This window comes from Arachis hypogaea, chromosome 3, assembly GCF_003086295.3.
Source record: "Arachis hypogaea cultivar Tifrunner chromosome 3, arahy.Tifrunner.gnm2.J5K5, whole genome shotgun sequence".
Taxonomy (NCBI): domain Eukaryota; kingdom Viridiplantae; phylum Streptophyta; class Magnoliopsida; order Fabales; family Fabaceae; genus Arachis; species Arachis hypogaea.
Window position 1 is genome coordinate 134,307,148 of NC_092038.1, and position 18,009 is coordinate 134,325,156.

The following is an 18,009-nucleotide window of genomic DNA, read 5'->3' on the forward strand; positions in this document are numbered from 1 at the left end:
GCCGCTCTAAATATATTGGCTAAATAGATAAATATATAACAATCAAGGAAATAATAAGCATATTATAATAAAATTAACAATTTTTTATTAAAAAAATTTAAATATATGTCTTTAAATTATGGCTTAAAATACAGTTTTTTATTTTAATTTTTTAAAATTATTTTTGTTAGGCCTATAATCTGTCCTATTATTATTATTATTATTATTATTATTATTATTATTATTATTATTGTAATAATAATATTATTATTATTACAATAATAATAATAATAATAATAATAATAATAATAATAATAATAATAATAGACAAAAAAAAAATATAGTAAATTTTACTATTTACAAACTGGTCCTTGAATTTTGACTATTTGTATTTATTCTTTGGTCCATCAAGATTTAGATTATACTTTCTTTATCTAAGAAAGCTTCTTGTTTTGAAATATTGAGATAGATACTAAAAGATTAAAATTTAGTATCATATTTATTAGTCTAGAGATTGATACATATACTAAAATTTAAAATTTTAATATTTCAGTATTTCTAAAAAGTAGAAATATAAGTGACTGAAATTTTTAAAAATGAAAACTGAAATATTAATAATATTTTATATCTAAAATATTCTATTTTAATTAATTAATTTTAACTTTATTCTTTATACAAATTAAATTAGAACTTTATTCTTATTTCAACTTTTATCTTTCACTTTATACTAAATATAATACTGAGACTTATTTTAGTTTCTATCTCTCAATCTTTATCTTCAATTTCAATCTTTCACATTTCTATTTCTCTTCTAAATACTACCTTTCTGATGTTAACTAGGATTCGAATTCATATGCAGCTCTCTAGAAGGCCAACAATTCCTCCAATATGCCATTCCTCAGCTGCCATTCCCTCCTTTTATGTTCAATTTTTGGCAACCAAGGCTTTTATTGAGCCTCCGTGTTTTTTTTCATGTTTTAGGTTAAAACATTTTCTCTTTGTATGAAAGCCCAAATTAACTCAATACCCCAGCCAAAGCAAGTGACGGTGGACTTGTAAGTGTAAATCTACTATCTAAGCCCACAATGATAACTTATCCTATATGGAATCATGGTTCAATTAATTGGTCCAAATACAAAAGGCAAACATTAGTAGAGGCAAATTCAATTTGCCACTTGTTGAGTAGCAACACCCTTCGAATATAAGAATTATCTGGACAAAATTATAAATTAGAGTAGAAGATACGAAATTGTCATCCATTCTTTTAGTAACCTAGTACCTCTTGTGGGTCTAATTTGAACGTTGAAATCTTTGCAGATACATCTCATTAGTGACTAATAAGACTGGAATCCAAAATCTCTAGATGTGAATAGAAAAATTATATTATTTGAGTTATATCTTGTTGGTTACTTAAATATTTTGTTACCCAAAATTAAAGAATGAGTTTTATATACTGAATAAGACTACACTCGCAATTTTCACGCTTAAATATTTGATCTAGGTGGGACGTTTAACTCAGGAACAAATGTGAGGTTTCGTTGTTTTTTTGGGGAAACAAGAATTGACAACTCAAAAAAGTAAAAGAACATTCACACGTGCTATGCACGTGATTCATGGACCCAACAAGATAAACCTGACTCTGCTAGTAACATTTACACAACGAGATGGACGCGTGTGTCATATCAAAAAAAGCCCATGGCCCATGTCGCCCTCACGGTCACATTCATTGTCGCTTGGGCCCACTACCTCCACCAGATTCCGCCACGTAAAACGGAAGATGATGGGCCCCTCTCCATGTCAAGATTCTCGAACCTGGCTGCATCTGACACGTGGATGGCTACGGCATGATGGACAGGTGGCAATTGTCGTTTTCCTGAATCGAAATGTTGGTGGTGGGACTGGCCAGGGACAGATAAAATAAAACATGATTAGAAAATTAATATTTTTAATAAAAAAAATAGTTAGCCTTAATTCAAATATAAAATAAATGTAAAAAATTTTATTTTTTAAGATTTTTTTAAAAAAAATTATAAAAATAAATCATCAAATTAATTACAATATATTTATATATATTTTTTTATTTTTTAATATATATTTTAAATTTTAATATTTTGTATATATAATTAATTTAATAATTAATTATTTTATATAATTAAAAAATATATGTGGACAAAGAAAGAAATAAAATTGGGTATTCTATATATTTATTTATGACGAGTGTTAAGAGACTAATAAATTTTATAATTTGTAATAATTAATTAACTATTATTAATATTTTTAATGATATGAGATTATATTTAATAGTGTGAAATTATTCACATCTTTTTGTTTGACTAAATACTTATTAAATTTTAATAAAAATGCTAATCTCAAAACTTTCTCTTTATTTATTCCGTGAGTACAATTATAATACATTAATTAATTAAGTTCTAATAAGTTTTCTTTGGATAGCGATTATGGAAATGGTATACATGTCTAACATGACAATTAATTTTTGGTTGGCTATAGATATACTTTAATTTGATGGGTTAATTAGTCTCAACTTCTAAAATTTTCTATGTCTAATTTAAGGTGATCATTAAACTTTCTAAATTTAATTACTAAAATAATAAGTAGTTTGTTCAATTACACTTCGAAATTATAATTTCCAATAAAATATATATAGGTGACTCCCCTTCAACTAACATAGGTGACTCACTGCAAAGCCTGATCCAATGATAATTATGTTTGTCTTGTCAAAAAATACATGCAGTTCGAATTTTAGCCATCACTAAAAAATTGATATATGGAATCCGATCCATAAAAAAAAGAGTGCGTGTTTGAGGGTGTAATTTGAAAAAAAAAAAAATAGGTGTCTGGATAAAAGAAAATAATGATTGCATAATAATAGTTTAACATATTATCATCCGGATGTTAGTATCAATTTAGTGTTTGTATATCTTATTAGAGGAAAATGTTCTATAATACTTTTGAAAAAACTAGTTATTACATGTGGATTAGTGTGATAGAGAAAAATAAAATAGTCTCACATCAAAAATAAAAAAACAAAGAAGTGAATATATATAAAATGAGAAATTAAAAATTTTAATATTTTTAGATTTTCAACTGCATGCAGTATTTTTTTTTATTAAATAATACTATAATGACTAGTAAATAGGGTTTTTTAATGAAGAGTAAAGAATAATTTAAAAAAAAAAAACATTACATATAATACATATTCTTTTTAAAAAATTAGTTATAATCTTCACTTTCACTAAAGAAATGTTCGTTCTTATTTTGTGTGCTTTAATCGTAGTTGGAGCTTGCCAATAAACTATAACTTAAATGACATAATCTTCTCATATTCATTTAAAAATTGTCAATTTGAATCTCCCTATTTTTTGCAAATAATAATAAAAAAGAAAAACACGTAGTTGGAGCTTCTCCCTGAAACCCAACATTGAACACTCCAACAATACCTTACAAACCATTTTATTCTACTAGATGATCTAAAAAATCATTAGCTCACTTTAAGATATTGTTGGGTTTTATACCAACTAAGCAAAATGAATCCCATCTGATTGAATATTAAAATTTAGAGATTACATACTCAAGTGTACGAAGAGTAGTCTTATTCTCTTTAGCTCCATTATACTCCAACAGATAGGAATAATAAAAATGCCAAGTCCTATACCACCCAAAAAATAAATATTTGCCAAAGTTTGATTGCATTAGTTATCCTCTATCCTCACACGGGAAGGGAGCTATGCCTATCCAATACTCATTTTCTCTCACCTCCAATTATTGATTCATCTCATTTTCACTCACTTATTTTAATTCTCTTTTACCTCTCATCCTCGATTCTCTCTCACTCACTCATCTTAATTTATTTTAATTATTTTTAATAGTTTTTTTATTTTTTTATGAAATATTATTATTATTATTATTATTATTATTATTATTATTATTATTATTTAGATTTATTATCTTTGTTATTAATATTGCTTTTTGGAACAAAGCTGTTACGGTCAAGTTATTATTATTATTATTATTATTATTATTATTATTATTATTATTTAGTTAACTAATATTGTTATTGTTATTATTAAAAGGTATTATTTCAATCATGATTATTGTTATTGTTTATTATAAAAAAGTTTACGGTTAAGAGATTATTATTATTATTATTATTATTATTATTATTATTATTAAAAAACTTACAAGTAAAGACATTATTATTTATCTTCTAAGAAAATCATAACTTACGAAATTGTTTTGCGTGGTATTATAAATGGTGATCCACGATTTTTGGACATATTTTTAGTGTTCTGTGTTAGAATTTTTATTCTAATTGTGATCAAATTTGTTAATATAGAAATTAATTTGAGTGGTGTTGTAATTATTAATTAATTATATTGACAATTGGTCTATGTTTTTTAATGGAAAGAATATGATTGATCATAAACTTTATAAAGTTTGGGTCCCCAATTCTGATTACACAACAAAAACAAACACATTTTAATTCTATCTGATTTAGTGATTCAAAAATTGAAAGTTTCAAATTAAATAAAAAATTTTATTGATAATAGCTAGAGGTACGTAAATTACAACTGATACGGCTGTTACAAATCCGAAGTCATAACTCGACATTATGCACCATAACTCGGCTATATACGTTATAGCTCGGCACTATGTGTTACAATCAGACTTAACGGACTACATTCTGGAATAAAAACGTCCCACCAGACATTATCACCCACTAAAATCTAATAACTGCTCAATTCAGATAATCGATAGAAACGTAACTAACCTATTTTACCTCGCCTATAAAGGTATGACATTTTATCCTCAAAGGACACTGAATTTCCAATACTAACTTAAGCATCGGAGTGCCTTTTGCAGGTATACTCTCCCTTTGCTCACACTCTCCACGACGTGATATCTCTCTAGACAAAAACCTCGGATCTTTCAAGTCTGTAGCTCGGCGTTGAAGGAAACAGCTCGGCGTCGACTCTTAGAAGCCGAGTTACGTCCAGGTTACGTACACAAGAACAATTGGCGCCCACCGTGGGGTCGAAGATATAATTCTTTTCCTTTTTATCGGCCTCAGCGCTTCCACTTTTGACCATGGCGGAGGAGAATCAAAGAATGGCGAACCAAATTGCTGAGCTAACTAATGCTCGGATTGAAAACAATGACAGTCGTTACGAACAAACAGAAGAAGCCGAGCACCAATATGGTCCAACACAGGTGTCCAAAACTGCTCGAAATGAAGAAGGCCAACCTCAACAAAACGAAAAAGCTCCGCCAGAAAATGAAAATGCTGAGCCTGACAACTCTACTGGGCCATTCACGGCCGAGGTGATGAATTTCAAGCTCCCCAGAAGGTTCACCTTACCAACTACGTTAATCCCCTACGGCGGGTTAGGAGATCCGAAGAAATATATCAAGAAGTTCAAATCTATAATGATAGTAAACGGTGCATCAGATAAAATTTTATGACGTTTTCCATCTTATTTAGACGGTCTTGCACTTGATTGGTTTTTTTCTTTGCCTGAAGATTCTATTTCTCGTTTTCAGGAACTAGCGAAGCTTTTTGAGGAGCATTTTGCTGGCTCAGCTATCTACCTGCACGACTCTGACTACTTGAACACAATTAAACAAGGTCAGAATGAAAGCCTCAAAGACTACATGACTCGTTTCACAAAGGTGGCAATGAGTATACTCGACCTCTACCCCGAGGTGCATCTGCACGCCATCAAAAGCGGACTCCGACCAGGACAATTTCAAGAGGCTATTGCTGTCGCCAAGCTGAAGAGCTTGGCCAAATTTCGCAAGAAAGCAAAGGGTCAGATCGATATTGAAGAACTCCGACAAGCTCGGAAAGCAGAAAAACCCCAACACAAAGAAGAGGATAAACCACGGGATATTAAGAAAAGTTTTAAACTAACCCCCTGCTATGAATCCTATATTCAGTTCAATACCAAGCAGGACGACATCATCAAGGAAATTCTGAATTCTAAATTAATCAAGCCACCACGGAAGGCCGGCAACTATCCAGATTCAAAGGGTGTAGACAAATCAAAGTATTGCTCCTTTCACCAGAAATATGGACATACCACTGATAAGTGAGTCATTGCCAAAGACCTCTTAGAGTGACTAGCTCGGCAAGGCCATTTAGATAAATACATCGGTGGCCATATACAAAGGCGTGCCCCTCCCTCTGATGACCATAACTCGGCAGGACAGCACAGCCGAGACAAGGAAAGGGCGACTACAAGTCATCATAAACAACCAAAAGGAGTTATTAACTGTATTTCTTGAGGTTTTGCAGGTGGAGGCGCTACAAGCTCGGCAAGAAAACGCTCTTACCGAGCTATGTTATCGACAGAGGCCAGTCTTAACAATATCCAATTGCCTTCACATTTTCCTCAGATGATGTTTCAAGCCTCCGACTTCAATACAACCACAACAAATCTAGATGTCCGCATTGTAATCTCCATCCAGTTAAGAGATCTTTTGATTAAAAATGTACTACTGGATCTGGGAAGCAGTGCTGATGTTCTTTTCTATTCAACATTCCAGAATATGAAATTAAGTAACAACATACTACAACCTTCCCATGAAAACCTGGTCGGATTTTCAGGTGAAAGGGTCCCGGTTTTGGGATCTGTGTGGTTACAAACCACACTCGGTGAGACTCCCTTACAAAAAACTTTAGATGTTCAATATTTAGTTGTTGAATGTTTTAGCCCTTACAATTTGATACTTGGCTGACCTTTCTTGAATAAGTTTGGCGCTATAGTATCCACAATTCATCTTTGTGTTAAGTTCCCTGTGCAGGATGATACTATTGCGACAATTCACAGGGACACCCGTGACGCCTGACAATGTTACAACAATAGTATGAAGAGACCCAACCGAGGTGTCAATGTCCAAGTAAACAACATCCGCAGTCAGAACAAACTCCCAGTTTTGGCCGACCTTGACCCAAGGGCGGATGTTCTCAAATGTTCTCAAATCTATTTTGCAGATCGCTCGAAAAAATTCACTTATGTAGGAACTACACTTAGCTCGGAACAGAAATCCTCATTTCAAACATTCCTACAACAGAATGCCAACTTATTTTCCTGGACACCTGCCGACATGCCTGGCAATCTGGCATTGACCCATCAGTCATCTCTCATAAGCTGGCATTGGACCCTTCTGTCTGACCTATAACACAGAAGAAGCGAAACCTAGGCCTTGAAAGAAAGCAAGCTTCTTTGGAAGAGACTAAGAAGCTAATCAGTGCTGGCTTCATACAAGAAATCAGATTCACAACATGGTTGGCAAACGTCGTCATGGTAAAGAAACATAACAGTAAATGGTGCATGTGTGTTGATTTAACCGATCTCAACAAAGCATGCCCAAAAAATTCCTATCCTTTACCATCTATTGATTGCTTAGTAGACAATGCTTCAGGTTATAAAAAGTGAGTTTCATGGATGCATATTTTGGCTATAACCAAATTCTAATGCATCCATCTGATCAAAGTAAAACTGCATTTATTACTAAATACGAAAATTACTGCTATAAAGTTATACCATTTGAACTTAAGAATGCAGGAGCAACATATCAACGCCTTATGGACAAGGTATTTGTAGCACAGATTGGCAGAAACCTAGAAGTTTATGTTGATGACATGGTAGTCAAAACAAAGCTCGGCGACAATCATCTTGACGACCTTGCAGAAATATTCAACCAAATACAAAAATACAATATACGACTTAACCCTGAGAAGTGTGCCTTTGGTGTACGAGGAGGCAAATTCCTCAGTTTCATGCTCACCAACTGTGGGATCGAAGCCAATCCAAAAAAATGTCGAGTTGTGTTGGACATGGCGAGCCCACAAACAATCAAAGAAGTCCAACAGTTAACAGAGAGACTTGCTGCACTCTCTAGATTCCTGCCTTTTTTAGCTTCTAAATCTTTCTGTTTTTTCCAAACACTAAAAGAGAAAAAAGATTTTTATTGGACTGATGAATGTGAAAATATTTTCACAATTATAAAAAAATACTCTTTCAAAACCACCTATTTTACAAACACCCCTTCAAGGGAAACCACTCTACTTATATTTATCTATTATTGACTGGAACATAAGCTTTGTTCTTATTGCAGAAAGACAGAAACAAGAACAACCGATCTATTTTATTAGCAAGACTCTGCAACATGCCAAACTTCGATATCCTAATATAGAGAAGTTAGCCTTAGCTTTGGTGTTCTCAGCCCGGCGTCTTCGGCCATATTTTTAAAGCCATGTCATCTATGTCCGCACAGATCAACATTTACGACAAGTTCTCCAAAAACTAGAATTAGCTGGCCGACTAGTAAAATGGTAGGTTGAGTTATCCGAATTTGACATCAGATACTAGGGGCGAGGTCCCATAAAGTCTCAATATTTGGCAGATTTCATTGCTAAATTCACGGTCCCAATTTCCATTAACGATTCAACTCAATGGGCTTTGTATGTAGATAGGGCATCTAATCCTCAAGGATGTGGTGCTGGAGTTTTACTCGAGGATGGTAATGGGTACGTCATAGAGCAATCCTTACACCTTTCTTTCAAAGCGAGCAACAATCAAACTGAATACGAAGCCCTAATCACCGGACTAAAACTCGTGGCCGACCTAAATATTACCGAACTAAAGGTATATTGTGACTCCTTGCTTGTCGTGCAACAGGTAAATAACTTCTATCTGGTAAAAGATCCTTTATTATCAAAGTACCTTGATATTGTTAAAGCCCTAATTTCAAAGTTTTCCAAATGTGAAATACATCACATACCCCGGGAAAATAACCACCGAGCTGATATTTTATCAAAGCTCGCCAGCACACAAACACCAACTTCTTCCTTACACCAATTTACATTGCTCAAACCAAGCATAGATCTAACCGAAGTTCTAAGTGTAACACAGGATGCGGATTGGCGTACATCCTATATAAAATATCTCAGGACTGGCATCATACCAGACAACATTGATAATACTCGGCAATTTCACCGACAAGCTTCATTTTTTACCATATATAACAACTGTCTATATAGATGAGGATTCTCTCGTCCTCTGCTTAAATGTCTTTCCAGATCAGAAGCCGAAATTGCATTTGCCAAGGCACACGAAGGAATATGTGGAACACACCTCGCAGCCCGAAGTTTGTCCTAAAAAATACTCCAAGCTGGTTTCTTTTGGCCGACATTGCAACAAGACTGTAAAACAAAGTTAAAAAGCTGTGACAATTGCCAAAAGCACAGCCCGATTACACACCTACCAGTCGAAGTCCTTCACAATTCTGAGGTAAGTTGGCCCTTCAATAAATGAGGGCTTGATATCCTCGGCCCTTTTTCTTTGGCGGCAGGACAGGTAAAATTTTTAATCGTAGCAATTGACTATTTCTCTAAATGGATTGAGGCACAGCCCCTAGCAAAGATCACATCACAACAAATGGTCTCCTTTGTATGGAAGAATATCATCTGTAGATTTGACATACCTCAGCACATTATCACTGATAATGGTCGCCAGTTTGCCGATCATAAATTTACCTCCTTTTTGCAGGACTTAAAGATCAGACAACATTTTTCATCGGTAGAACACCCACAAAAGAATGGCTTGGCTGAGGCTGAAAACAAAATTATCTTACATGCTTTGCGAAAGAAGCTTGACGATGCCAAGGGTCTCTGGGCCGAATTAATATCGGAAGTCATATGGGGGGTACAACACAACCATCCACTCAATAACAAAGGAAACACCTTTCCGTCTAGTATATGGTTCGGACGCAATGATACCTGTCGAGGTCTCCCAAGCCTCACTCCGAACACAATTTACCGATCATAGCACAACAGATATAGCTCGGCAACATGATCTAGATACAATCGAAGAAACTTGATCTTTAGCAGCAATAACACGCCGAGCTATGCAACAACATATAGCTCGGTGATACAACCAGAAGCTTCACCCAAGATCCTTCCAAGTAAACGACTTGTGTAGGAACTGGCTTAATCGCTTTAGTAAAAATAATAATTTTTAAGTGCCCGGAGTAGATTCGAAATTTAGAAGTTTTAATTTGAAAATATACAGGTGAAATTTGATTTCAATAAATTTTTCTGAGTTGGAAAATGTATCTTTTTTCGAAACGTTTTTGTAAAAATACGTACTGGCGCTTAAGCTGGCAGTACCGGCTCTAGTCTGTCCAGTACCGCGTACTTTGGAAAATAAGATTTTGGAAAATTAAATTTATTGTTTTGAAAGGACAAAAATAATTTAGAATTGAAAACTGGACGCTAATCTTAAAGGTTTTGGCCTAAAGTGGGCCAAACGGACCAAAAACACTTAGCGGGTTGGACCGGACCCAAGTCCAACATATATATGCCCTAACTAATGAGCTTTGAGCTCATTTTTCATCACAAAGAGAGAGAGAGAGAGGCGCGGTTTGAGAGAAGAGGGGAGAAGAGGTGATGTTACTATTTATCATCACCTGGCGGGAGCCATAACTTGAGCTACAAAACTCCGATTGACGAGTCGTTTGCAGCCACGCAAAGCTCTCATCAAGCTCTTCATTTCTATCTAAGAAAACCTGATAAGAACTCTAAGCTCACGCTCCAATTTCCTGCCCTAACATATCTACATTTTTGTGTTTGGTTTTTGAGTAGATTTTGTGATTTTGTTTATTTAGGGGTGATCTAGCATTTGAGTATTATTGGATTTTCCTTCTAATCTCGTTGTGTAAGGTAAGATTTCACTAAACCCTTGTGTTTAGTTGTTTTTGTGAACCCTAAACTTGATGTTGGTATGTTATATGTGTATGGCTTGATAGTTGGTGAGTCTTGGAAGTGGTGTTGGTGCTTGAGGCTTGTTGATCTTGTTGGAATCAAGCTTTTGGTGTTTTGCGCATATTGGAAATCGGTCAAGGTTTGGTTTTGGTTTCCTTTATGTAATATCTAATGTTTCTGGATTCTTAGGCTAGTTGACCTTAAGATAGGATTGAATGTTTGTATGTATGTTTAATTGTATATAAATTTGATGCTTGATGATAAGTTGTATGGAAGTGGATGATAAGTGTTGTGATTTATTGTTGTTGATGAGGGTTTTATGATATTGATGATGAGTGGGAGGTTGATAAGGGGTATGAGGGTTATTAGTGTTAATGATATATTATGATGTTGGTTGATGTTGATGAGTGTGTATATTGATTGTGGTAATATGAATATTGATTTTGATGACAATTGGTGAAGGATGTGAGTTTTAAGAGGATAATGTGAGGAATAAACATTTAGATTGATTTGGTTAATGTTAGATATTGTTTGGTGATGATTATTGAAATGGATGAGGATTTGTAGTGGTTGTTGATTTTGTTGTTGGTTGATGATGATTATGAGTGTTTATGATGGTTTTGGGTGTTGATGATTAAGGGTTTTGATGGTGTTAAATGGTGTAATTGGGATATTATGGATGGTTGAGTTGGGAGAGGAATGGTATGGACTTTTATGTTATTTTGGTATTGTTTGGGTTGTGATTAGTCTAGTTTTGAATTGGGAGTTTTGGTAAAATTAAGGTTTTAAGATTTTTGGTGAAAATGGATTTTTGGTGAACTTTGACAGATCATATCTTGAGCTACAGTTTTTGAAATTGAATGATTTTTGTATCAAAATAAAGATAATTCAAAAAGATTTAAAACGATATCAATTTTGTAGAAATCTGAATCTTGTAGAGAAAGAAAAGATTGTTGAAAGTTGGTGTTCGAAATCTGAATTTTGTGAATGCTGCAGAATTTGTGATTTCTGGTTTGTGTGCGCACGCACAGCCTTGTGCGCATGCACACCTTGTGTATTTTTGAAACTGTGCGCACGCACACACAGGGATATGGCTGCTGTTGGGAGCGCTAGCACGCTCTATGCATGCGCACACAACCAGTGAAGTTTTGCAAGCTGTGCGCATGCACACGTTGGAAGGTGCACTCTGTTGAGGGCGTTCGCACGCATTGTGCGAATGAGCAGAGTTGGAAATTTTTACTTCTGTGCGTACGTACACCTCTATGCGTACGCACACATCTTGAAAATCCTCTTGGGCGTGCACATGCACACCCTTGTGCATACGCACATGCCCTGTTTTTCAATTAAAATCTTGTTTTTAACTGTTTCACCTTCCCAACAAGCTTGTAAACTTCTGTGACACCTATTTAATACTTTTTGGCTTGTTTTTGGATGTTGAACATAGAGAATGTCTTGGGTGGAATTATTTGGGTATTACCTTGAAAAGTTAGAGAATGGAGGTTTAAGTTTCTGGTGTATTGAATATGAGTTGGTTGAGAGAGAAGGAAGAGTAGTGAACTTGGTGATTACTGACAACGAATTGAGAAATTGATGAACTAATGAGTTCGGAATGGAAATTATGAATTGAGGATGGTTATGATGAGTTGAGGACTCGGAAAAGAATGATGAACTTGTTGAATGTTGAGAGTGTGCCAGGCACTATATCCTTGGGTTAAGCACGATGAGAACTCAGAGAAGAAGGATGATCTTATTGAATGTGGAGAGTGTGCCACGCACTATATCCTTTGGTTAAGTATGATGAGAACTTAGAGAGGAAGGATGATCTTGTTAAATGTGGAAAGCGTGTCAGACACTATATCCTTGGGTTAAGTATGATAGTGTGCAGGGTATTATGTCCCTGGGGTTGGATTATGATTAATAACCTTTTCTGCTGCAAGAGTGTGCCAGGCACTATATCCTTGGGTTACGCATACGAGTGTGCCCGGCACTATATCCGTGGGCATGGCAGCAAAGCTACATCCAGAAGGATGTGTCGGGTTGGCATTTACGGACCGACAAGTGATATCACGAGCCAATAGGACAGGCATTCATCATATGCATCTCTTATGTGCTTGTTTGCTTTGATTACTTGGTTTTGCCTAATTATATAATATGCTTACTTGTTTCTTGAATTACTTTTTATATATGAATACTACCTGTGTTTTACTTGCTTGCATTATCTATGATTGTCTGCTGCTGAGGAGGTTAGGTAGGCGGTGGCGATGGGATCGCACGGAGGTTAGGTTGGTGAAGGCTGTGGGACACAGCAGTGTGACTAGTTCTAGTTAGAAACCCCCCCTAAATTTAGATAACCCTGCTTATGGTTTATGATTTAATTTATTTATTTATGTTAAGCTTGAATATCTGTTTGGTGTGAAGTTCAGGATTGCCTTCGGCGTCCCAAAACCTTGCATCTTACATTATTGGGCACTGTTACCATACTGAGAACCTCCGATCCTCATTCCATACTTTGTTGTTGATTTTCAGATGCAAGTCGTAATTCACCTTGGTGAAATTACGGACATGGTGATAGAGCGGAGTATGATTCTTTCCTTGTTTATTTCTATTTTACTTTTGTCGTAGTATTCTCTCACCTTTTGTATATTTAACTTTGATGCCTTAGAGGCTTTATTTTCTAAAAACTTTGAGAGATAGGTTATTGCTGTTTTAAACTTCAAACTCTATTGTATTCAGTTTTGACTAGTCGGCCTGAACTTCGCAGGTTGTGACTAGTTCTTTTTAACAAGATATATATATATATATATATATATATATCTTGTTAATTTGAGTATCGCCTTGTGTATCCTAGAGTTATCTACAAGATTTTATATATATCATGTCTTGTTCCGTTCGTACCTACGTGTTTAGTATTCGTGTGTGAACGCTTCACGTTTTCGTAATTCTACTTTACGCGACTTTGAGCTTTACTCCTTCATTGGGTTTCTAGAATATATTATTTCTTTCTATATATATGTATAAGTCTTAGAATTATTGTAACCTTTGATAAAGCTTTGCTTTACGGCTAGAGGTAAGACTTAGGGTAATTAGGATGTTACAACTTGGTGCTCCGAAAAACAGAGCAAGCAAGAAAACCACCTACACATGGGAAGCTCGTCGCAAACTGGGAAGGCCCTTTTCGAGTTGTTGAAGTGCTCAGTAATGGAGCTTATCGGCTCTAATCTCTGGGCGGTACAAATTTACCCCTCTCCTGGAATGTTTCCTCCTTAAAACAGTATTTTAGTTAAAAGTCAGGGCCAGGCAGGTACTCTTTTTCCTACTTACAAGATTTTTCCTAAAAAGGATTTTGCTTGGAGAGGTTTTAACAAAGCTTGCTTACCTGCACCTTTGTAATCAAAGGTCTATCAATATATATAGAATCCTATATTTTTAATTAACTCTATCTTGCTTTGAGCATCTTTAATTTCTTTCGAATTCAAGTTGTTATCCTACCGACTTCTATTCAAAATCATAATACTCGGATTTCACCGATTAAATTACAAAATGTTAATCTATGTTAAACAATCCTATTATCTTAATTATATCTTTCTAAGGTATAACAATCAAACAAACTATTGACTAAGGTCAAGCAAATACACATACGTTCAAACGTACTACTATCAGGCAGATCATGCAAACGCCTTTACCGGACACACATCAACCAAAGACAATTTTCACAAACGCATCTAAACCTTCACATTATGTTTAGGCATCAAAATAATATAAAGTTCCCAATAGCTCCATCAAGAGCACACCAACTTCCAAACAAACAAAATAATTCAGTTGAAACAAATATACAAATCCCATAAAAAAATATAAATTACTCAAAATTCTCATCTTTTTCTTCAGCCGTGCCATCATCCTCCACCATAGCTCCATCTCAGATAATCTTCCCTGGATCCATCTGGGAGAACTCAAATTCAGGGGCTAGAAACTTCGCTTGCAGCGAAGCTCGTTCAAAACCTTCAACGAAGGAGTCTAGAATCTCTGCTTCCTTACTCTTCTCCATCTCCTTCAACTTCGTTGTCACTTCAATCATCTGAGCACTCATACTAGAAAGGTCAGCTTCTTTTCCTTCAGATTCTCTACCTCCTTTGCATAATTTTCTTTCATCAGCTTCAACTCTTTCTCACTCTCAGACAACTTGGTTTCCAATTCGGTTACCCTAGCATTCTTTAAATCAAACTCCTCTTTCAATTTCAGATCTTCCTTCTACTCGGCAAGTTTCTGATGCTTACTTTCTTGGCTTCTCCCTAGGCTCGCCAAATGCAAACCAACCACCTAACACAGCCAGACAAACAACGATAAAAAAAAAACTAAATACAAAATCCCAATCCACAACCAAATAAATACCTGCATATATTGGTCAATGGCGACATCCCCGACCTCATTCGCCAAAGATACATCTGCCGACGATTGGTAAACTTCGTCAGCCACAACCATAAAAGGAAAATCCTTACCCCATAGAGACGAGACATCACTTTGATCGGCAACGTCATGCAGTTTCTTTTGGTTATCAAAAAAACTTCGTATTTCCTCCACCGGTATCTCTTCCTTATCATCCTCAGACCCTTCTGATAAATCTACTACGTCAATTTTCCTCTTTTTTAAAATAACCTTTTTCCTTCTTGGCTTGGGCTGGTTAACCTCGCCAGCACCAACACCCTATCAGCTTTTGAAGTCGATCCTTCCTTCTCAAGGTTCTTACTTTTCACCCGAGCTCTCAGAGTGGTAGCAGATACCCCGGGATACTTTCCTCCTGAAATAAAACACCAAGTCTGCTAAATATAAATTGAAATGCAATAATCTCTATACTTCAATACCTCACCTAAATATTCTATAACGGCCTGCCTATTATCTTCCCATTGGATTAAATCAAATACTGAAATCAACTCCTTCCGATCAACAACTTCCACTAAATACTCAATGATGCATTCATCTCTTGCACTAATAGTTTCTGGCCCCAGAATATATGAGGCTCCGACCACCACCAAAGAGGAAACTTTTCTCCCAAATGTTCATCCATATAGAATGGGAAATCACCTTCAGCATTAGAAACCTTCACATACATCTTTTTGAAGTCTTTAAATGACGACTTGTACAACTTAAAAATAGCAAACCTTGGTGAACTATTCAAGTTCACCCAACCCCCCTTTCCAAACACATTTGGCCTAAAATAAGAAAAAGAATAACTCCACAAAGGGAGTCTCTTCTAGAAAATCCATTAGAATCTCAAAACTACACAAAAACTCTCACCCATTAGGGTGGAGTTGGGAAGGTGCACGGTTTAGTTGCCTCAACACCTGACATTTAAAATCAGTGAAGGGAAGCTTCACCCTCAACTCTTCCAACACACAACTATACATATAAAAGAATTCAAACTCCTCCCCTCTATAAAACACACGATCACTAGGGACACAAGGAAGCAACTACAATCGAAGACCAGACCCACCGCTCACAATTTTACTTTTATCTATCTCCTTCACAGCTTCCTGATGTAAAAACAGTGAGAAACACTTCCTAACGTCATCATTTACCCAGTCGTATAACCAATCAACCCTATCTTTTTTCTCTTTTTCGAAAACCATTAGCAAGAACAAAGTGAAGAAGAAGAATAGAAGTTGCAGAAGCTACAGGAAAAATGAAGCGTACCTCTTTTGGATTCCAAAGCTTTTAATTAAAACTTTAAAACTGATTTGGAATCCAGTAAACCATCCCATCAGTTGCATCAAAGGAAATGATGTGCATTGGAAACACGCACGTCCTTTAATGGGCATTCAAGATCGTTTCTCTCTCCTACTCATATCAATTAAATAATCTTTTAATAATGCATCTTGAACTGGGGGCTCCAAGGCTAACTCAATGGCCGAGTTATGGCTCATCAAAAGCTCAATCTGCTTCATTAAAATACATTCCTAGGTCAAGTTTGGGGGCTATGATATAGCTGTTATAAATCCGAAGTCATAACTCGGCATTATGCACCATAACTAGGCTATATACGTTATAGCTCAGCACCATGCATTACAATTAGACTCAACGGATTACATCCTATAGTAAAAACGTCCGACCAGACACTATCACCCACTAAAATTTAATAATTGCTCTTCAATTCAGATGATCGATAGAAACGTAGCTGACCTATTTTTCTCGCCTATAAAGGTATGACATTTTATCCTCAAAGGGCACTGAATTCACAATACTAACTTAAGTATCGGAGTGCTTTTTGCAGGTACACTCCCCCTTTGCTCACACTCTCCACGACGTGATATCTCTCTAGACAAAAAACTTGAATCTTTTAAGTCTGTAGCTCGGCGTTTAAGAAAACAGCTCGGCGTCGACTCTTAGAAACTGAGTTACGTCCAGGTTACGTACACAATAACAACTGATTATGTATAAAATATCTAACATTTTGTCCTATTTAAAATTACTAGTCATGATTTTTGGACACGTTTTTTAGTAATATTAATCACCTTTAAATGGTTTTGTTGAGTTAAGAAATTAACTAAATTAATTAGTGATGACAAATATTATTTTTGGGCAAAATAAATAATTAGTGTTGATTATTGATAATTGCATATTACTAATTATTTATTGTTGCAGGACAAAGTTCAAATTAATAGCCCAAATGGAATGGAAAATAAAACAAAGCTGATGGGTTAATAACATAAACGAAGCCCAAAAGGAAACAAAGCTGAGAAATCAAAATGGGCCAAGCAAATCACAACCCGATCCAAGCCCGATTTGATTTCAGAAAGCAAACCCCTGTCTTTTGCTTCCAAAGCAACATTCCTTTCTCCTCTGTTCCAGTCAAATCACTGAACTCAGAAAAAGTAAGAAAGAGAGCTTAGTCCCTAAACTAGTCATGAAAGAAGAAGGAAAGAGAAGGTTAAGCAAAGAAGTGTAAGGTCTAATCAACCATATCAAGAAAAGATCAGAAGGTTAAAGGTAACCCATTTTCTTATACATGGAACACACTTTCTTCTCTTCATCTTCAACTCTCTACCACTCCGTTTTGAGCTAAATGGAAAAGAGGATTTCTGTTCTTCACTACTGTGAATCTACGGTCACAAGTGATTCTTGGGGACCAAGTAGCTTCTCAATGGTTCAGATTCAGTTGATCATTGGAAGACTCTTATGGTTGCTGCTTTATGGCTTTCGGTCAAGATAGAGAAGTCAGAAGAAAAGTTTCTATTTTGAAGATTACTAGG

General features: G+C 35.4%; 1 protein-coding gene across 1 annotated transcript; it reads left to right on the forward strand.

Moving 5' to 3' along the window:
- The first annotated feature begins 5,085 nt into the window (after positions 1–5,085).
- On the forward strand, positions 5,086–6,362 carry LOC140183633 (uncharacterized). The gene is made up of 3 exons (XM_072232096.1): positions 5,086–5,430; positions 5,539–6,086; positions 6,293–6,362. Exons 1-3 carry the CDS (start codon positions 5,086–5,088, stop codon positions 6,360–6,362), a joined length of 963 nt encoding a protein of 320 aa, XP_072088197.1.
- The last annotated feature ends 11,647 nt before the right edge of the window (positions 6,363–18,009 follow it).